Source organism: Cyprinus carpio, chromosome B16, assembly GCF_018340385.1.
Source record: "Cyprinus carpio isolate SPL01 chromosome B16, ASM1834038v1, whole genome shotgun sequence".
NCBI lineage: Eukaryota > Metazoa > Chordata > Actinopteri > Cypriniformes > Cyprinidae > Cyprinus > Cyprinus carpio.
Window position 1 is genome coordinate 26,558,533 of NC_056612.1, and position 21,656 is coordinate 26,580,188.

The 21,656-nt window shown below is 33.4% G+C and overlaps 3 protein-coding genes across 3 annotated transcripts; 1 reads left to right on the plus strand and 2 right to left on the minus strand.

Moving 5' to 3' along the window:
- The first annotated feature begins 2,651 nt into the window (after positions 1-2,651).
- On the plus strand, positions 2,652-3,598 carry si:ch211-231m23.4 (free fatty acid receptor 2). The gene has a single exon (XM_019088266.2). It carries the CDS (start codon positions 2,684-2,686, stop codon positions 3,596-3,598), a length of 915 nt encoding a protein of 304 aa, XP_018943811.2. The 5' UTR covers positions 2,652-2,683.
- Positions 3,599-4,629: 1,031 nt separating this feature from the next.
- On the minus strand, positions 4,630-10,127 carry lim2.5 (lens intrinsic membrane protein 2.5). The gene is made up of 5 exons (XM_042741751.1): positions 9,834-10,127; positions 6,519-6,711; positions 5,281-5,430; positions 5,062-5,196; positions 4,630-4,981 (listed from the first exon to the last, which is right to left on the minus strand). The coding sequence occupies exons 2-5, from the start codon at positions 6,691-6,693 to the stop codon at positions 4,920-4,922; spliced, it is 522 nt and encodes a 173-aa protein (XP_042597685.1). The 5' UTR covers positions 6,694-6,711; positions 9,834-10,127; the 3' UTR covers positions 4,630-4,919.
- An 807-nt stretch (positions 10,128-10,934) lies between these two features.
- vsig10l (V-set and immunoglobulin domain containing 10 like) lies at positions 10,935-21,519 on the minus strand. Its single transcript, XM_042741752.1, has 12 exons — positions 21,356-21,519; positions 19,975-20,295; positions 18,684-18,956; positions 17,549-17,815; positions 17,089-17,334; positions 15,031-15,306; positions 14,299-14,391; positions 13,993-14,208; positions 12,935-13,039; positions 11,747-11,787; positions 11,602-11,670; positions 10,935-11,528 (listed from the first exon to the last, which is right to left on the minus strand). The coding sequence occupies exons 1-12, from the start codon at positions 21,402-21,404 to the stop codon at positions 11,466-11,468; spliced, it is 2,019 nt and encodes a 672-aa protein (XP_042597686.1). The 5' UTR covers positions 21,405-21,519; the 3' UTR covers positions 10,935-11,465.
- Between the last annotated feature and the right edge of the window lie 137 nt (positions 21,520-21,656).

Below are 21,656 nucleotides of genomic sequence, written 5' to 3' on the forward strand. Positions count from 1 at the left end.
AAACATGCTAGCAACATGTTAGTCACTTGCTAATCATACTAGGAACATGCTAGTGACATGCTAATTATGCTAGTAACATGCTAGTCACTTGCTAATCATACTAGGAACATGCTAGTGACATGCTAATTATGCTAGTAACATGCTAGTTACTGTTAATACTGTTCACCGTCTGTTTGATTACATTACATTAACTAACTGCTTGATTTTACTGTACATTTCCGCCATATAGACATCAACTTGAGATAGTCACCACTGATAAGCTATTACTAAATATAATGTAGAAACTTTAATTTTCTGTAAAGCTGCTTTGTAACGATTTGCATCGTGAAAGGCGCTATAAAAATAAACTTGAATTGAAACTACCACTCATTTTACTGATCTTCTTTAAAGGCATTGTTAAGTAATGTGATTAAAACTAGCTACATCTTATGTCAAATGTTAGATAAAGTGCACTTTTTGAATATTAAACATAGGAATAGCCTATTATGAAATGTCTGACCCCTGCAGACATAAAAAAAAAAAAAAAAAATCTGAAAAAAAAAAAAAAATAGGTTGCATGGAAAAGCCCTTCCTACTGATGACTATCATTTAGATTCAAGAAGTAAAACGTTCAGAATGAGATAATCTTTTTTTAACTGATAAACCCATGGCTATACTGTATATATAAACTTTTCTATGATCCTTCGTGTCGATATAGCTGTAGAAAAGTCATTGTGAATCTTAAGGGAACTTCTGTATAACTGTTATTTATATAATTATTTATAGCTACTTTCAGTTTAACAAGCACTGAAAAAAATAAATAAAAAATAAAATAAATAAAATGTTTCATGTCAAAATACCTCCAATACAGAAACTAAATATAATTTATTGTAGCCTAACTTTTATCCATACCGTATGTGTTTTTCGAAAGGCAACCGTGAGATATGATGCATGTTTGTTTACACTGAGGTTTCCATGTTGTTTGCACTCCAACGAATTCAAATATTATATACGCTTCCCAAATTCAGATGCAATAAGAGTTTTGCATGTTAGTTAAACTTTAGCTGTCCACATACCCCTAACAGTCACGTATACTTACAGAATGTAAATTAGAATCTCTTAAACACTCTGTTCAATGAACTGTGCCCAATATGGCTATGCTCAGGGAATATCTGTAGGAATAACACACCAAATCAGACTAAATCTTAGAAGACTCCGGGAAACACAGAGACGTTTGTGGTAAGGCAGTTTTCATATTAGTGACTTTAATCATTTCCCTTGTGTCGAAACAACTAGGCCTATCTATTTTAAACAAATATACTGCAGGAATTTGGACACTTTAGCCAAAAAAATCTGAATAAAATACTTAGAAAACTTAGAAAAACGTGTACTGATCACACACAGGATGCTGAATTAAAATAATAATAATAATAATTATAATAATAACAATAATAATAATAATAATAATAATAATAATAATAATAATAATAATAATAAAATATAATAAAGGAAAAAAAATAAAATACAATAAACCAAAAAATAAACCAATTAAGACAAGTATGATTTTCATGTTCAAATATATTTTCTGGGCTGTTAATTAATTAGTTTTACTTTTTTAGGGGAAAAAAAGGTACTGATCACGCACAGGATGTTGCATTGAAAAAAAAAGTTACATAATACAATAAAATTAAAAATTTATATATATAAAATAATAATAAAATCAAACCATGCCGCTTGGTTTTGTTATTTAATACAATGTATTTTAATTATGTATTTAATGTATTTTAATTGTTAGTGAGCATTTCATGTTCAAATATTTATTGGATGTTGCAATGAAAAAGTAAATAATAAGATAAAATAAGATTAAATTAAATTAAAATAATTGGTTTTGTTATCTATAATACAATGAATTTCATGTCTAAATAAATCTGTTGGGAATTATGGCTGTTCATTGGTGTTACTTTTTACAAAAGTAAGAAAATTGCATTAAAAATATTAAAACATTTTATTAGATAACACAACTTAATAGCATAGTTTTTTTTAATGTATTTATTATTATTCTATCTTATGTTTTACTTTTTCAGTGCAACTTCCTGTGCATGAAAGTCAGACGTTTTAATTTAAATACATTTGTAAACCACTATAGCTGTTTATTAGTGTTGGCTAAATCAATTATGGGTGCGGACATTTGTAAATTTTATAGGTCTTGCTTCCGGTCTTATTCCCTTCCAGCTATTTTAAGTTGTACAAAAGCATTTTTTTTGCTGCTTGATATTGCAAATTGGTGTTATTTTAATGCATTATCCTAATCATGAACACACTGGGTTGTAGTGCAAACAGTTTTACCATTTACTGCATGTTGTTATTTCCCCATAGCGGCTAATTAACCAGAAGTTTCGCCCACACACTCTTAAAAATAAAGGTGCTTCACGATGCCATAAAATAACCTTTTTGTCTAAATGGAAACAAATGGAAATAAAGAACCTTTAACATCTGAACGTTCTTCAGATTATAAAAAGGTAAGAAAGAGATGGTTCTTTAAAGAACATTTGATTGATTGGTTCTTCTATGGCATTGATGTGAAGAACCTTTTAAGCACCTTTATTTTTAAGAGTGTAGGCTTACTTCCGAATTGAAGAATAAGGTGGATACATTGTTGGATAAATCTCATTTTGATGTTTTTCAGAGTCCATTCCCGTGCAGAATGATAAACCACTGGGTGATTTTAGCCGTCTACATCTTGACGTTTCTGATCGGCCTTCCTGCCAATCTGCTGGCCATTTGCACGTTCTTTAAGAAACTGGGTGACAAACCCAGTCCAAATGACATCCTGCTCATCAGCCTGATGGCTTCTGACTTGGTCTTCCTGCTCTTTCTGCCCTTCAAGATGTACGAAGCCGCTATTGGCATGAAATGGTATTTATCCCAGACCCTGTGCTCCATTGCCTCCTATGTCTTTTTCACCACCATTTACACCAGCTCCCTGTTGCTCATGGCTATAGCCATTGACCGCTACATAGGGCTGGGGTTTCCGTTCAAGTACAGACTGTTGAGTAAGCCGATTTATGCCACAGCAGGAAGCGTCATCATCTGGCTGGTCAGCGCTGCCCATTGCAGCATCGTATTCATCACTGTCCACATGCCAGATCCGAATGCAACCGTTCCCAAAACAGTCTGTTATGAAAACTTTACAGAGGAGCAAAAGAAGATCTTGTTACCAGTTCGACTTGAAATTTTTGTGGTTCTATTTATGCTTCCGCTCTTAGTTTGTATCTTCTGCTATATAAGCTGTATCTGCATCCTGTACAGCAGGCCTCATATAAATAAACAGAAAAGGCAAAGGGCCATTGGCACGGCGTTGTGCACGCTGACCATCTTTTTACTCTGTTTTTTACCCCACAACTTGTCTCATCTGGTGGGTTTCAGCAGCAACGACAGCCCGTGGTGGAGGTACTACGCGCTCCTGCCCAGCACCCTCAACACCTGTCTGGATCCGTTCGTGCTTTACTTCTCCTCCTCCACTTTCCGTGAAAGCAAAACTGTTTCTTTACTTAAGAGGTGGTGTTTTCGACATAAGAAGACCAAGAAGAGTGAAAATGAACTTGTGATTGTGGCATAATGAACATCATTTATGATTTCATGCAACTTGCAAGACCTATGCATTCATTTAATAACTTTAAATATTCATTCATTATTTAAGGATTGATACATTTATTACAGTTATTTTCTAAAGTTTGGGGTTGTTAAGAATGTTTTTGTAACAACCCCATTTTGTAATGCTATTGTAATGTTTTTAAAAGAAGTCTCTTATGCTCGCCAAACATACAGTAAAAATCTGAAATATTATTGCATTTTAAAACAACTGTTTTCTATTTCAATATATTTTGAAATGTAATTTATTTCTGTGATGCAAAGCTGAATTTTGCTGAGTTTGCTGAGTTTCATTAAAATACTATGAATATTCAGCCATTTTCTGTGGTGGTTTCGGAATCTGTTTTGATTTTATTTCCACCATCATGAAAAACCTAAATAGTAGGGAATTTTAAATTGTAATTTTTAAGCCTGTAAAATGTAATAGAAATGCCAAATTACTTGCCAAAATGTTGAGAGTTTTACAAAATTGTTCTTAATATTAAACTTTTTTCCTGGTCAGTTTATGGATATTATTAAGGCAATTTGATACATATTAATAAAGTTGTAGAAATCTCAAATTAAAAGCCAAAATGTGAAGAGTTCCACTAAAATATTATAAATATAAAAAAAAAATTCCTAGCTAAATTATGGATGTTGTCAATAAAATCTGAATAATTTATCAAGGAATTGTAAAATTTATCTACAAAAATTAACAATTTTATTAAAAATGAATTAAACAATATTAATTAAAATATAGAATAATAATATTATTAAAGTTTTTTTGTATGTTTATTTTTAAATAAACAGTGAAAATGAAAGTGTTTCATTAAAATATTCTGAATATTCAAAATATTTTTTCTTTATTAAATAACTGAGTTTCCAAAATCATGGGGACCTAAAAATATCAGGAAATATTTTAATTTAACTGCCGTTAAAACCTCAATATGTCAAATTACCAGACAAAATTTTGACCTTCCTTCACTAATTGTCAGTCAATAAATAAACAAAGACATCGAATGATGAAAATAATCAGAGATTTTATTTGAGATTTTGTCTCTGTGCATGAACAATGATTCAGTTTTATTCAGGACTGTGTGATTTATTTCAATCTTAAACGTGCATCTGTTGGGACAGAGACTAAAGAAATCCTGAGGGAAAACCTGCAGAATCAGAACGTGGCGTATTTTATCTTTCTGCCAACTTACACTGGCTCTTCTTTAAGTGGGATCAGATTACCAAACACCTGCATATACGTGTTTAGACACTTGAGTGTTTACTTGAGTTTCTCGAAAACATTCTCTTGCAATTTAGCGAGGGTTGGCCACTCTGCGGCATTCATGCATCCTGTAGGCACACATGTAAAATATACCTGCAGAAACAAAACACACGTTCCATGAGATGAACAAGACTTGCTAGAGATCAAACTTAAAAAAATCCACCTGTACTGACCTGCAAAAAAGGTCATGAGCAGAGCAACCCAGCCCAGAATGTAGGACCATGAGAAACGCCAGTCACCGAAACGCTTGCCGAGGAAGTTGACCGTCACCCCGGTGTAGATGGCCATAGCAAGCAAAACAAAGAGCGCTGGAGGAGACAAAAATGAAAAGTTCAGATGACTTCTCGTGTTCATTATCTACCTGTATAAGCATCTGGAAAGAAAAGACTTACTGGAGATAAAAAACATGATCCCTGCAGCGAAGGAACGGTTGAATCGCTCAAAGGCGGAGAAGTGAGCGAACGAGAGGATGCCTGCGATGATTCCCGCAAAACACGACATCGCTGAGAGGATCATGAAGGCCCGGGTCGCATTCCAGTAAGCTGCAATTAAAGACAAAGAGAAACAAAGAGAGACATAGACAGTTTAGCTCAGACTGATGGAGAAACATGTATGGACTTGGACAATGATTTGCACTGAATGTCGCAAATTTGAGGAAACTGCAGGCTTTATCTTTGGAAGGAGGAAGTAAGTAGGGCTTACTTAATGAAACTTTTTAATGAAAAAAGTTATTAATGAAACACGCACCAGAAGTGGCGAGAATTTACATCTGATATGGGTTTCAGAAGTGGGTGTGGCAAAATGGCTCAATAGCGCCACCTATAAAAATTTCAACGAAGTGTCTCTCGAGCCATGTTTCAGATACACGCATGAGATTTGGTGGACACATGCAACACACCAATACCTACAAAAAAGTATCTCGGTATGAAGTCCGAAACACAACAGGAAGTCTGTTATTTTGAAATTTCTCAGCAAGTTTTGTGCCGTTTTTGCCATTTCCAGGAATTGTATTCAAAGGATCTCAGTGTTGATTTAAACAGATTAACACTAAATTTAGTCAGTGGAATCCAAAGCCCTTTGTGATGTCAAATTGTGAAGATCTAGAGTTTTTGTTGAAGGGTGTGTCCGTTGAAGGGCCTGAAAAAAGACTCCTGTCCTAAAGACATCTACAAAAATTATAGTAAACATTAAAATAACAATAATAATAATGTTTCTATTAAGAAAAGAACAAATTTTGTTGGTTTATTTCTTAAAAAATGACAAGTAAAAAATGCTGACAGATTCATTAAAATATTTTTACTAGGTGCATTTTGTATTCTTGTATTTTATTTTTTTATTTTTTTAATAACCAAGTTACCATCATGGAAACCCTAGAAATATCAAAGAATTGTAAAATTGTTATTTTCAGGCCAGTATATATTTACTCTGAAATGGCAAGTAACACGTGGAATTAAACATGAAATTTTAAAGCAGAAAAACTTGTAAAATGTACTCCAATAATATTTGTTTTATTTAAAACGTTGAAAAACCATTTTTCTCAGTTTATGTGCATGAATTTGGTGCGAGACTCAGTGTTTTTCTGACTAATGAGAGAGCAGTGTCAGTGAAGTAAATAATGTCTGGCACTCACCGATGCTGTCAGTCTGCGTATAGCATTTGCCAGACATGCAGTATCTCCACAGGCCCTGGTGAGCGAAGCTGCCAGACAGTCTGTACTGCATCCAGTAGTCCGTCGCCATGGAGACCACCAGCAGGATGTTGCCCACGATGGCACAGAATAAGCCCCCTCCCATAAAGCTGTACATCCTGAGGAACTGAACGCACTAACAGACACATTACAGTCACTTACACACACAGAGATGCTCATCATGCACAGTATACACAGGTCGCTCTTAAAAACAGAAGTTCCAAAAGAACCATTTTTGTCTCCCCAAAGAATCTTTCTTAAAATATTTTTTTTTTCTTAGTGTGAAGAACATTTTAATGATCTAAAGAACTTTTTTTTCCCACTTTTGTGCAGTGGAAAGTTTCAGTGGATGTTAAAGGTGCTGTATGTACATTTTTTTTTTACTGTACTTAAGCATAAATGTACCATAATATGTTTAATATAATGTTTGCAGACATTTAGGAAACATGTTTACAAGTTTACATGTTTCTCTGAAAAACAATGCTACAGTCTTTTTTCGACTGTGAAATGTATGGAAGCCAATTTCTGCCACTAAATTTTTTTTTTCTCACAATTCTGACTTTTTTTCTCACAATTGTGAGTTTATATCTCGCAATTCTGAATTTTCTCAGAATTGTGAGAAAATTGCGCAATTGTGAGTTATAAAGTACAATTCTGTGGCGGGGCTGATATGTTCTCACATATAAACTTGCAATTATGAGAAGAAAGTCACAACTGCAAGATAAAAACTTGGAATTGCAAGAATCATAATTGTGAGTTTATAGCATTTTTGACCTTATTCCTCATAATTGCGACTTTATTTATAACACACAATTGCGAGTCAGAACTCCCGAGATAAAAAGTCGGAATTACTTTTTAAAAAAAAAATCAGTGGTGGAAATGCACTTCCATAATAATGCGTGTTCTGTGTCGCAATTTTTGTTTTGGTCTGTGTGACTCTGCCCACTGCCAGTTTAACCAATAGGATTTTGACGGGTTGCCAGTTGGCGGAAAACACACCGTATTGCAGCCATGGAAGCCAGCAAATGAACTGGGTCAGATATCACAGATTCAACCCGACCTAAAAAGCATCAGCATCCATCTAAAATAAACTCTATGCCCAGAGGAATATAAACACTAATATATCAACTCAACAAACAAGGTTAAAGGCTCATCGCCTGCTGTTGTCAGTTGCATTTGTTCCTGATGCGAATCCTCAATCTGGCAACCTGTGTGGAAGTGACCTGTTAATGAAGGTTATATTAGGTTATATTTAACCTAAATATTCTTAATTGTCTCAATGCCAAAATATGAAAAAAATTATAAAATAGCCTGCGTTTTCTTAATGTAAAATAGTTAATGTATTTATTTTCTTTACATATCCTTTGTATAGTTTGTAAGATTAAAGTCTGACAACATACTTCCGACTTACATCAGTAGAATGTTCAGTGTTTAAAATGTAACAGTGATGACACATCATCAAAATATTTCTACAGTGAATTGTAATTATAGCCTATAATCAATATCAATTCAGTAATTGGCCTTGTATTCCATACATAGGCCTATATTTAACCTTCCTGTAGCTCAAACAACAGCATGGTGCTAGCACCATAAAGTTCATGGGTTCGATTCGCAGGGAATGCATGAACTAATAAAAATGAGTATGCTGAATCCAATAAGTTGCCTTGGATAAAAGCATTTGTCGAATGCATACATCTGATTTTAAGGATTATATGTTGTGCACAGCTGTCATATCAACATCTCCGATTCATTTAAACAGAACCTAAGAAATGTTTTTTACTATTTTGCATTTCCTTTATGAAAAGCAAATGTAGTGTGCACTGATCACTCGAAGTTTCATCCCTCACAAAGCCAGACTGACATCACGGTTGTACATGCATTTGAAATTTCCTATGTTTTTAAAGTCCACACCACAGTTTACACAAGCAAAACAGCATCAGTTACATTATGTACATCGGAACATGCGACGTCATTACTTTACAGGAAGGACCAAACACCATTTAGCAAGTACATAGTTAGAAACACAACGCCAAACTGCAATGCCACAAAACAATATGTAACATGTAGCATTAGAGCTGGACAACAAACTCATGCAAAACAGCGCAGGGACAACAAACAGTGTCCAGTGTGTACCAAAACTACAGTAACACCTGGAGAAATGACCAGCTATCATTAGGATCCCTACATAAGAGCCTGAATGCAGATGCTTCAAACTATACAAGCTTCATTTTATATATGGTTGCTTCTGAAAAGTGCAATTCATCATCTGATTTTGTGACACGAGCATGTTGCATTCTCAGTATTGCCACAGAGGGCGCTCTAGCATAAACAGTTAGGCTAAATATGGGAAAACTCTGTATATAAAATGTTGAATAATATTTATCAGATATATACTACACACATGCATTTTGTGACATGACTATTGCTTAAATATGCTGCAGATTAAATCTGTGTAAACCCCCATTCTAAACTTCTGCAGACCTTGTTTAATGTGTGCATTTCAACATCATTGCCTGGGACATTGTTTCATATACAAATAAATGCAGTTTTTTAAACGGAGTTTAAATATTATATTTCAAAAACCAATGAGTGTATGCATGTGTGAATGCATCTCCTTTCATTAAAGCAGAATGATGAATAAATAAATGCTAAATGTCTAATATGTATGTGTGTATATATATATATACATACATACATATATATATATATATAATTTTAATTCCTCATAATATAATATGTGATGTAAGTTTTTGCATTCAATTCTAAAGAAATTTTCATTAAAAGTGAAATTTTCAGTCCTCACAACACACAAAACAATGCATTTTTAAAGATGATAATATACTTTCATCCATTAAGTTTCAAGAGTTCTATTTATTTAGATAATAATATAGTTTGTAATTAAATATTTTGCCTTTTATTATAAAATTATTTTCACTAAACATGAAACTTCCAGTATACATGAAGACTTAAGTTTTTTAAAAGTAGAAATAAAAATAGTTTTTAAGATTACATATTTTTAGTTTTGATACTTAAATTCAAATTTTCCAATTTATATGTCTCTAAAAGTGAGACTTTTGTTCACCACTATACACAATGACTTTAATAAATGATTACATCCTTTCATCCATCAAGTTTCAAGAGTTTAAATATGGTTTGAAGGGCCTTCTCACTAGAAACTGCAACAAACAATCACATATATCCTGAAAACCATCACAAGAGTGTATTAGTCAGTGACTGAGATGTCCGAGGGGTTCTTACCTGAGGTCTTCAGGATAAATGAACCTGCTTAAGTATTGACCTTCCCAGAGGGAAAGAGAGAGAAAGTGAGACCCGCAGCGAGTGTAACGTCAAAAGGACCCGCCAGGCCAAATTCCAAAAAGTTATCCTTTCTGCTTTTTTGTCGATGGAGGCAAAATCCTTTAGAGCAGGACACACAGAACAAATGCACTTGAGCTTGATGCTGTGGGAGACACGTGATCGATGCACGCCAGCCGGGTCCGTGCTCGGGGTTTGGAGGGGAAGGCTCTTTTTGTTGTTGTACTGGCTGTTCTGGAACCGTGATGTGCAGAGGCTTGCAGTACTGCTGCGATGTCAATGCAACATGCTGAAGCGCACACTTTCATTCAGCCGTGCATGTGGTGACACACTATGAGTGGACACATGATGATGTTGCTTATGCACATTTTCACTCCCATCACATGTCCATGACTCTCTTTTGACTTTGATGTGATAGATGAGAGTTTTTAAATGGCTTAGTAGTAAATGTTTTTATGCATGAGAAAATACTAATGTGGCTGCTGTGCAGTAATCAAGTAATGCAAGATCAGAAATCCTCTAGGATAATATACCACACTGTGAAAATTATTTTTCTAAGTTATAAATAAAACAAAGATTAGAGGATGTTTTAAAATAATATTCTATTTCAGTTTTTCTACTACAAAATTTCGTGTATAATTCAATGTTATGTGATGCTTCTTTGTTATTATTTGTTAAATCTACCCATTTCTGAATTAAAAAGTGTTTATGGTTTTCAGTGCATCATGTTTTTGTCTGATCATTCAGAAGGAAACAGGTTTGTATGGAAGAAAAGTTTAAAATTAGGTTCAGAAAAAGGAAACGCAGGTTCTTGCTCTTTTATATTCCAGGAGGATTATTTAAAATAATTTAAGTATTTAAAATGTTTGTTTTTTTTTCTTTAAAAAAATCCACTAGAGAAATAAAGTCCATGACATTCATTAAGAGTACAGATCTATAACTGTATATGAATATTGATTTTTGATAATTTGATAAGAAATGCGAGTTCATATTGCGATCTCTGACTTTTTAATCTGAGCAAAATTTAACACATTGCTGAGACTCTGAAACTCCAGAGGAGGTTACTGATATTTATTAGGAAAATGTCATTTTGAAAAGTCATTTATTTGAGCAAAAATTCAGTAAAATTGTGAAATATTATTACAATTTTAAATAACAGTTTTCTATTTGAATATAGCCTATTACGTAATTTATTTCGTTGCTGCAAAGCTGAATTTTCAGTATCATTACTCCAGTCTTCAGTGTCATATGATCCTTCAGAAATCATTCTTAAATGCTCAATTGCTGCTCAAAAAAACATTACATTATTATCAATGTTGAAAAACAGTTGTGCTATGAAAGTATTAATTTCTTAAAATTAGTACTTATTTTAAAATAAATGAGAAACTTTGTCATTTTGATACAGTGCTCATATGTGAATTTAAAATACACTTCGACAGAATAACAGATTAAATGGTGCTGGAGCAACTGTGGTTCTCATTTGGGTGACACTAGTTCGCGTCTGGGCTGCAACCTGTCAACAAATTGCCTGTATGAGGTTAAAGGTTACATGTCGGTGAGCTCAAGCTCTCAGAGTCAGACGGTGGTGGCCATTCTCACGCTTGAATTCACAGTCGGCAAATGAGCCGATCGCTCAGGCTGCAAAACATGGAAGAACAGTCAGGAAACACAGAAGGATGTCATGCATCACTGAAGGTGAGTCAGTACGTACCTGCTGATGTCTGTACTCAGGCGGTGGTTTCAGTCTGGCTCTCAGCAGACGATGAGGGTTCAGGGTAGACTGAAGAGAAGAGAACAACACTTCAGAGAACATGAAGAACAAGCTCACAATAATACACAAAAACAGCCTCCTTTACCTTCTCCACTGCTCTCGGTACAGGGTACCTGGGGACTCGATCTGATGAGGAAAAGAGTCATTCAACAGATTCATTGATTACATCGAATAAGCTGCATCTGAAGCCACGGCAAAACACAACACACATCGGTGACTGCCAGGGTTATTATTGGTTAATATTGAAAATAACAAAATAAAAAATAATAATAATCATTGCTTGAATTAAAATAATCATATTTTTCTTATGTGTAAAATAAGAAAACATAATATAAAAAATTATAATATATATATATATTTCAGCTAGTTTCCAAGGATAACTAAAACTAATTTAATAAAAACTAATTACAGACATTAAAACACACACACACACACACACACACGCACGCACAAAAACAAAAATTAAAATGAAAGCAGATAATATGAAAATAAAATCTAATTTAAAATATTAATAAAAAATACAGTATAAATGTATCATAAATGTATAAATGCATCATTTAAAAAATTGTATAAAATAGTATAAATGTATAATTTATATTAAAATAACCCTGGTGACCACACATTATTTTATTTATTATTTTATTAAGGCAGCAAACTGCTATTATTTTGTAACCAGAAACAAATACAACTAATTAATTAAAATTCTTATAACTACATTTTACTACATACTATAAATATATATATATATATTTTTCTGATTATTAATATTAATAAATGGATCTATTTATTGAACACTGGTATGAATCACTGCACTACTTATAAAAGGAATATGCAAATGGCTTATAAACACTTTGCATAAAGGTCCTAAATACCATCTTGGCATATATTTTTGCAATTTAATAATTATGAAATTCAATGTTTATTTTACTTGATATCTAAAAACATTATGTACTGACTAACTGTAGATTTTGGAGATTGATATGCTTAGGTATCAACTGATTTATTTTCAATATAATTTATGCATTTGGAAAACGATTTTATCTAACGTGACTTAAAGGCATATTTCACCCAAAAAGAAAATTCTGTCATTATTCTTGAAAATATATTTTTTTGTGTGTTTGGAACAAACTGAGGGTGAGCAAATGACGACAGCATTTTAATTTTTAGTGCATTCATGGAATATGTTTAGCCAGTACTGAACCCATGACACTGGCGTTGCAGGCACCATGCTCTACTAATTGAGCTTTAGACAGCTGGAGGAAGCATCACTCACCACGTCTCCCGCAGTAGATGAAGGCCAGCACAATGAGGAGGACGAGAAGAGCGCAGGGGATCCCAGCGGCCATCCCAGCGATAGCAGCTCCACTGAGTCCAGCAGCTGAGACACATCAACAACAACCAGCTTTACAAGACTTAAACGACACAAATCATACACTACCATTAGGGAAAAATTCTGGATCAGTAAGATTTTTTTTATATTAAAGAAATAATACTAATATGTAGCAAGGACGCATTAAATTGATCAAATGTGAGAATTTATTATGATATAAGACAAGACTTCTATTTCAAATAAATGCTGTTCTTTTGAACTTTGTTAAAAATTAAAGAATCCTGAAAAATAATGTAAAACAAGTTCTACAAAAATATGAAGCAGCACAACTCTTTTCAACATTGATGATAATCAGAAATGTTTCTTGAGCTGCAAATCAGCATATTAGAATGATTTCTGAAGGACTATATGACACTGAAGACTGGAGTAATGATGCTGAAAATTCAGCTTTGATCACAGAAATAAATGACATTTTAAAATATACTCGCAGAGAAAACATTTTAAACTGTTATAATATTTCGAACTGTTTTCTAGCGTTTTTCAACATGGGTAAGCATAAGAGACTCAAAAACATTAAAAATCTAACTGATCCCAAACATTTATATTTGTAGTATGCATTACATAATTTACATAATGCATTACATAATTACATTACATATGCATAATTTAGTTTTTTCTGATCCCTCCCTCTGATCCTTAAAATTAAAAAGGCGTTTTTTTTTTTTTTGTTTGTTTGTTTGGGTGATTTTCTGTTCACATGGAAAATGAGCAACAAGGCTTAGTTGCACAAACAAAAAAAAAGCTGCATCCCACTGTGACAGATTCATTAAAGTAGTGCAGAAATAAACTGCTTAACCTTTTTTACTGTTTCATTTCAATCAATGATATTATTGGATGAAAGAGTTGTCGAATAGAATTTTTTTTCTTAAAAGATCAAGAAAAATTTGATTCCTGATGATATGAGCCCTTTACAGCTTATTCAGATTCATGATTCTCGTCACCTGGTCCAATCCGATGTTGCTCAGACTGTTCTCCTGCGGTTCTGCCGGCTTTAGGGATGATTCTGATGTAGTACGTGCATTCTGGGTCGAGTCCTGAGACGGTGGTGGCTCTGGCGGAGGCCGGCTTTGATTGGATGGTGCGGAAGTCTGATGCGATGGTGAGTTTGGGTTGAGATGGGCTTGAGAGCTCTGGGCCCTTCATCTGGATATCAAAGCCTCAGAATACAATCACACTTTCATTATGCACTGATCTGCAAACTATTTGTAATTATTAAACACAAGCAACACGTGATTATTAGCATGTACCTGTAATAACGGAGGTGAGAGGAACGTCCCACGTTAGAGTTACTTCTGTTCGATTATTACTCCGGAAAACACTTGAATTTGAGATTTGAGGCCCTAATAATAAATAAAGATTGAAATTGCATATTTTGAAAACTGCATGCATCAAGATTTACTGTGGATTAATAGAATAGAGTCAACAGAACTCAAAAACATCCACTAACTTTCAAACTATTTTAATGTTTAAGTCTCTTCTGCCCACCAAGACTCCATTTATTTGATTAAGAATACAGTAAAAATTGTAATATTGTGAATTATTATTACAATTTAAAATAAGCATCTTCTATGTGAATATATTGTAAACTGTAATTTATTCCTGTGATGCGCAGCTGAATTTTCAGCATCATTTCTCCAGTCTTCAGAGTCACATGATCCTTCAGAAATCATTCTAATATGATAATTTGCTGCTCAAGAAACATTTCTCATCATTCTAAATGTTGAAAACAGATGCACTGCTTAATATTTTTTTTTATAGAAACTCTGACTTTTAATTAATTCAATGCATCCCTCCTGAAAAAAGTATTAATTTCTTCAAAAATAAAAAAATCTTACTTGACCCCAAACTTTTAAACAGTAGTGCAGGCAGACAAATTGTGCCTTTAGAAGTCAGTATACAGTGTGTGTATCAAGTTTTTCCAGCTGTATAGACTTACGAAAGGTCATTATTGCTAATGATAATCTAGAATGGATCCATACCCAGCAGAGTAGTGTCCACAGTTTCATTGCCGAGAGGGTTGATGGCAGTGCAGGTGTAGGTGTCGAGGTCTGTGGTGACATTAAAATCATAAATAAACAGTTGAGTTGTGTTGGTACTGATCTGGTATTTGGGCCCAGTTTGCAAGTGGTTTCCATCCTTGATCCAGTGCACAAGAGCTTGAGGTGTTGCTTTAGCAGAGCAATGAATCACAACCAGTGTCTGTTCATCTTGACTCATGCTGATTAAAATTACTGGGAGAAAATCCACAGGACCACCTGCAACAATGCAACGAGATAAAGGTGCCGTTCCAATGCATCCTAATTGAAATGAATGAAGTGAACAATTTGGAACACTCTATACAGGCAGAAACACAAATAGCACTTTTCATCTAAAGCAAAATGTGTAGAAGGCAATCCCATAATGCATTGCAACACGCTAAGTGAACAAAACAACTCAAGGTGGTGGATTAATATATAATAAATATAATAAATCAATGCATAAGAATGAATAAAAATAAATACAGAAAATAAATACACAAATAACAAAGAATAATGAATTCAGGATTCATTAAAAATTATGTGTTAAATATTTCATTGAAAGCAACTGCATTGGTTTTATTAAGACTTTTATTTCCTTATTTATTTTCTTTTTTATTTATTTATTTATTTTGAATTTCTGCAGGTTTGGGTCTACAAAATGGATGAAGTAAAGGAAATGTTGATTATAAATCTTATACAATATTAACACACTAAGTGTGTGCAATGTATTTTTAGGCTTATTGGGGTATCGTGTATCTTAGCAACACACTTAAACCAAACATGCTTGCTATTATTGAAATCCAATCTATTTTTCTGTGCGCTATTTGAATGACGCATTTCAGTTAAGATACAGTCCATGTATGACAGGGTATCTACAAATAAATAATATTCATAACTAAATTTTAATTTTAAAAATTCTGAACTAACAACTTAATTGGTGTCTATAAAATTTCCTTGCAAATTGAAATGTATATTTTTTTCTGAATGCATTTAGAATACAGTATACTGTTTATTTATTATTCATCATTTATTTACATTACCAGTTAAATGTTTTTGAACAGTAAGATTTTTGATGTTTTTTAAAGAATTCTCTTCTACTCACCAAGCCTGCATTTATTTGATCCAGAAGTACAGAAAAAAAACTAAAATTTTAAAATATTTTTACTATTTAAAATAACTGTTTTCTATTTAAATATATGTTAAATTGTAATTAATTCCTGTGATTTCAAAGCTGAATTGTTAGCATCATAAATCTATTACAAACATCCTTCAAAAATAATTTTAAAATAATAAAAAGCTCAAAAAAACACAATTAATATTAATATTATTAATAAAATTATTATTATTATGTTGAAATTATTATGTTGGAATTTTTTTCAGGTTTCTTTGATGAATAGAAAGTTCAGAAGAACAGCATTTATCTGAAAAATAAATCTTTTGTAACATTATAAATGTCTTTATCATCATATTTTCATCAAAAAAAAAAAAAGCTTTTTATTTCAGAATCAGATAAACGCAGATGTTTGGATCTTTCTATTCATCAAAGAATCCTAAAAAATTTACTCAACAGTTTTAAATATTGATAATAATAATAATAATAATAATAAATGTTTATTGAGCAGCAAATCAGTATATTAGAATGATTTCTGAAGGATCATGTGACACTGAAGACTGGAGTAATGATGCTGAAAATACAACTTTGATTAAAGAAATAAAATACTTATTTTAAATAGTAATAAGATTTCACAATATTACTGCTTTTGCTGTATTTTGGATAAAATAAATGCAGCCTTGGTGAGCAGAAGAGTATTCTTTAAAAAAAAAAAAAACATTAAAAATCTTACTGTTTAAAAACTTTTGACTGGTACTGTATACAGTAATGTGGAGTAATTTTATAGTGAATGTTATTTTGTATATATACAAAATAACATTCACCATAAAATTACTCCACAATTCCACAGATTCCAAATGGAATTCATTTGTAACTCACACTCCAGTAAGAAACAGAGCATGACTTACGAGGAATGACACTACATTGTGTCTGAATCAGAGGATGTTCGGCTTTACAGATGATTTCTCGTCCGTTTAAGCTCTGAATGTCATTTATAGTCATACTGTAATTGCCATATCCACTGGCATTCACACTCAGGCCGGGAAACGACACTTGTGCTTCCGGAGCGCCACCTGGCCACAGACAGAGGAACTTCAGCGCTGCACTTCCATTCACAGCCTGCACTGAACACAGCGGCTCACCGCCGGGAGACTCTGACATGATGGAAAGAAGAAGAGAAATAAAAGCCTCTCTACCGGCTTCCTAAAACCCTGTTAACGGTGTTAAAAAAATACACATAGCCTTGAATGGCTCAATGCTTTAACAAACACTGTCAGGAGAAGGATATTTACATGATGCACAACATCCTAACATGCTGGTATTCCCTTATTTTGCTTACAAAAGGACATTTGAGTTGCAAACTCCTACCATAGACAATTAAAGTGACGTTTCTCTGAAGTTTCGCCTCGGTTCTGGTGTTGATCATCACGCAAGTATAAACGCCACTTTGACTCGTCTTAACATTGGTGAGACTGACTGTTCCTGTTGAAGACGTTGCAATGGACTCGCCATTGAAAAACCATGTGGCGGAGGGGGGCGGTTCACCCTCGGCCTGACAGGAGAGGAACAGAGACTCTCCCGAAACAAAGACCGCTTTTGTGGGACTGACCTTGAGAACTGGCATATCGGGTCCATCTAAGGGTAGCCGAAGAGGGAAAATGAGATGTCGGAAATGAAACGGGCTATTGTTGGGAAAGCCTCTTAAAGAAATAGCTCAGGCAAAGATGAAAATCTGCTGAAAATGTGCTCACCCTCAGGTCATCCAAGACGTGGGCGAGTTGGTTTCTTCATCAGATTTGGAGAAAGGTAGCACTCCATCACTTGTTAATCGACAGCTCCTCTGTAGTGAATGGGTGCCGTCAGAATGAGTGTCCAAACAGCTGATAAAAACATCACAAAAATCCACACCACTCCAGTCTATCAGTTAATGAAAAGACAAAAGCTGTGTGTTTGTAAGAAATCCATCATTAATAAGTTTTTAACTTCAAACTGTTGCTGAGTTTGTAATCCATAATAACATTTCCTCCAGTGAAAATCTCCCGGTTTCCTCTAATATCAAGATCCATTGACATGTTCGTGTAGAGCTGTTTTGGCTTGTAAACAGTGCTTGATCTATGCAGATTTCTCTCCTGATTCAGAAACAATATTACTGACTCATATTTTAGCTGGGAGCGATGTTTTGAAGTTAAAAACATCTCGGTGGATTTGTTTCTTACAAACAAACATCACAGTTTTTCACTGAAGATGTTAACTGGTGGACTGGAGTGGTGTGGATTGTCTGTGATGTTTTTCTTAGCTGTTTGGACTCTCGTTCTGACGGCACCCATTCACTGCAGAGGAATCCACTTGTGAGCAAGTGACAGAATGCATTTCTCCAAATCTGTTCCCATGAAGAAACAAACTCATCTACATCTTGGACGGCCTGAGGCTGAGTACATGTTCAGCAAATTTTCATTTTTGCCTGAACTATTCCTTTAAATAACCAAAATCACCATATACTCACACAGCACTGTGATGTTCCAGTGTTGCGTCTCAGAGCTGAACGGGTTGGTTAGTAACACAGTGTAGCGGCCCGTGTGGTTCCTGCTGGGCCCGTTTATGGTGAGGTTCTTCCCGCTGATGGAATAATGAGATCCATTTCTTAACTGGAGTCCATTAAAGAACCAGCGCACCTCTTTGGCCTCCCCTTGCATTGTGCTGTAATACAAGGTAAAGCTCACTTGACCCTCAACGGCGTCTCCTGGATCAGTGTGCAGGGATACATTCATGATGATATCTATTGAGACAGAGAGGCAAGCAATCAGAGATCCATGGAAATGAATGAAACACATTTACCAGCTCTAACGATGTTTTTGCTACTAAATATTAAATAAAAGACACTTATTTAAAGCTCTTTTACGCATGTGTCAAATAGCTAAATAACATATTAACAGTCTTTCGGAAAATTAAAAGCAAAATCAAAAGTGCATTAAAATAACTTAATTTTATTCACAAAAAAATAATGAATATTCGATTGTACTGCACTGCTCTACATAGTAAGGCTTTCATAATTACATTACCAAACAATAAGAAACATAACTAAATAAAATCATTAGTTCATGTACATACCAGCGTTACTGTAGTATCTTTAAAACACTATTGTAGTTTTTATTTACTGTATATTTTGAATCTGGTATATATAAATATATTCTGTTCTGTGTTTTTGTCCTATTCAGTTTTTTTTCGAGATGTCTATTTAGCTTAGTTTTATTTCAGTTTTAGTTAAGTACATCGTTAAACTACATTAAAATAAGAAATATTGCCTTAGCAACTGGCTGAAATAAAGTCAGTTAATGTTTATTTTACTTCAAGTAACAACATTTGTTTTATGGTTTTAATTTTAGTTAAATATAATAACCCTGGTACGTGGCACATTTTAGTAATTTATTTCTCATACACATGAATCACTTATTGTTAAATCAGTATGTAGTGTTTGTGAATAACTCATTAATTAAAGTTATTATATATTATAATTACCAGCCAACCTTTTTTTAAAATGCTATCTAAAGAACAAGGTAAATGAGAAAAATATTAAAAATTAACACTTATTTACTTTATTTATTTAAAGAAAATATGTATATGATTTACAAACAAATAACACAAATCAATAAAATAAAATTAACTAAAAACTGACAAGGCTGCCAGGTACATTTTTAAACTATTACTAGGGTTTTGTTTTTTTGGCCAACCAGGAATAATTATTGATCAATACAGATGATCTCAAAATAGCCAAATATAATCTTATTAATACTCACCGTAAACAAAGAGGTAAAATGTAGCGCTGACCTTTTCCTCCCCGATATGATTCATTTCCACAGTGTATGTACCATTATAACGAAGCGACACGTTCATGAAGGTGAGGGATCCAGTGAGTTCTGGTTTAAAAACGCCTGAAGCAACACCTGAAAGCGAGCTGTTACCAACGGTCCACTTGGCAACCAGAAGACTTCCCTTAAACCACATGACCTCAGGATGAGGGACACCAGCGTGAGACACACTAAGAGTCACATCGGTGCCCACAAGAGCTTCAACGGATACGGGTCCCTTGGGTGAGATGCTCAGATCACATACATTACCTACGAAAGGGGAGGAACAAGCAATAACTGATCATGCAAAACTCTCTGACATGATTTTAAGGTGGTTGCAAACATGCAAAAAGAGCATCTAAAAATGGCTTGAGATCACTTCACTCTACAGATTAACCCTGGCAGGATTTAAATAAAAAAAGACTTTTACATCTAATTACTTTAATCACTATGCAAATGTGATTTTTAGGTTTTTACCAAAAGTCGGTAGGTGTTGAATAAGTACTCTCAAATAAAACACAAATTAACTAGATGTTACCTAAATAACTATATTAAGATATTATTATAAAGATATTAAAGTGGAATTCATGAACTTTGTCAAAAAATGAAATAAACCAAAAGGCTTCAAACATAAGTCGATAACATTTTACAATAAGGTTTCATTTGTTAACGTGAAATTATACAGCATTTATTAATCCTAGTTAATATTAAGTTCAACATTTACTAATGCATTATTAAAATCAAAAGTTGCATGCATTCTATGTAACATGAAACTAACATTAACAAGTTTTAATAAATGCTGCAAAAATATATTGTTCAGTGTTAGTTCACGCATTCATGTTAACAAATGAGAGCTTACTGTAAAGTTTTAGTCATAAATGTAATTGATCGTTGACTGACAAGTTTTGTCTGTGGTGTTACATAGAAGACAATAGTAATACTACTGCTCATTTTCTTTATTAAGTTGCTTTTTAAGACAGAAACTATTGAAAAACTCACAATTATCATATCACACCACATATTTAATAAGGCTCCTCATAAGGTTTTATATGTAATTTTACACAAAACTGCAAATAATTGAGTCTTGGGAACGTTCTTTTCAGTTTTTGTAACAAAAATGATATTATAGAAGTATTATAGTAGTAGTAGTAAAAAAATTAACGTTTTTACTCAGTCTGAGTTATGTTAGACTCTGTTTTGACTATAAAATTAATTTATATATATATATATATATATATATATATATATATATATATATATATATATATATATATATATATATATATATATATATATATATTTATATATATATAGAATTGATTTTACATACCTGTAATGAAGAGCAAAAGAACAAAAATCAAACTAAACAGCGTCTGCATGTCGCCAAACTCGAACTAAACCTGTAGGTCTGTCAGAGTTTTAATTTTGCTAATGAAATGATATTCCTCTGACGATGAACAGGTGCGAAATCACTCAACATCGCTGAGAAATGTTCCCCAAAGGTGAGCTTCCAAACCTGTATGACACTGAGTTTAGTGAAATGACTAAACCGTCATTGTGTTTCACTGTAGAAAGTATATCAAACATGCAGGTTTAGAACAACGTGAAGGTGAGAAAATAATGACAGGGTT

What these genes read in the sequence shown, in the direction of transcription:
- si:ch211-231m23.4 (XM_019088266.2), top strand. Translation starts at nt 2,684, where the DNA reads ATGATAAACCACTGGGTGATTTTAGCCGTCTACATCTTGACGTTTCTG.
- lim2.5 (XM_042741751.1), bottom strand. Translation starts at nt 6,693, where the DNA reads ATGTACAGCTTTATGGGAGGGGGCTTATTCTGTGCCATCGTGGGCAAC. An exon ending in TACGCAGACTGACAGCATCG is followed by an intron (nt 5,431 to 6,518) that starts GTGAGTGCCAGA and finishes CTTTAATTGCAG; the next exon opens with CTTACTGGAATGCGACCCGG. An exon ending in GCTCATGACCTTTTTTGCAG is followed by an intron (nt 4,982 to 5,061) that starts GTCAGTACAGGT and finishes TTGTTTCTGCAG; the next exon opens with GTATATTTTACATGTGTGCC.
- vsig10l (XM_042741752.1), bottom strand. Translation starts at nt 21,404, where the DNA reads ATGCAGACGCTGTTTAGTTTGATTTTTGTTCTTTTGCTCTTCATTACA. An exon ending in TACCGAGAGCAGTGGAGAAG is followed by an intron (nt 11,671 to 11,746) that starts GTAAAGGAGGCT and finishes TCTTCTCTTCAG; the next exon opens with TCTACCCTGAACCCTCATCG. An exon ending in CTGAGTACAGACATCAGCAG is followed by an intron (nt 11,529 to 11,601) that starts GTACGTACTGAC and finishes CATGTTTTGCAG; the next exon opens with CCTGAGCGATCGGCTCATTT.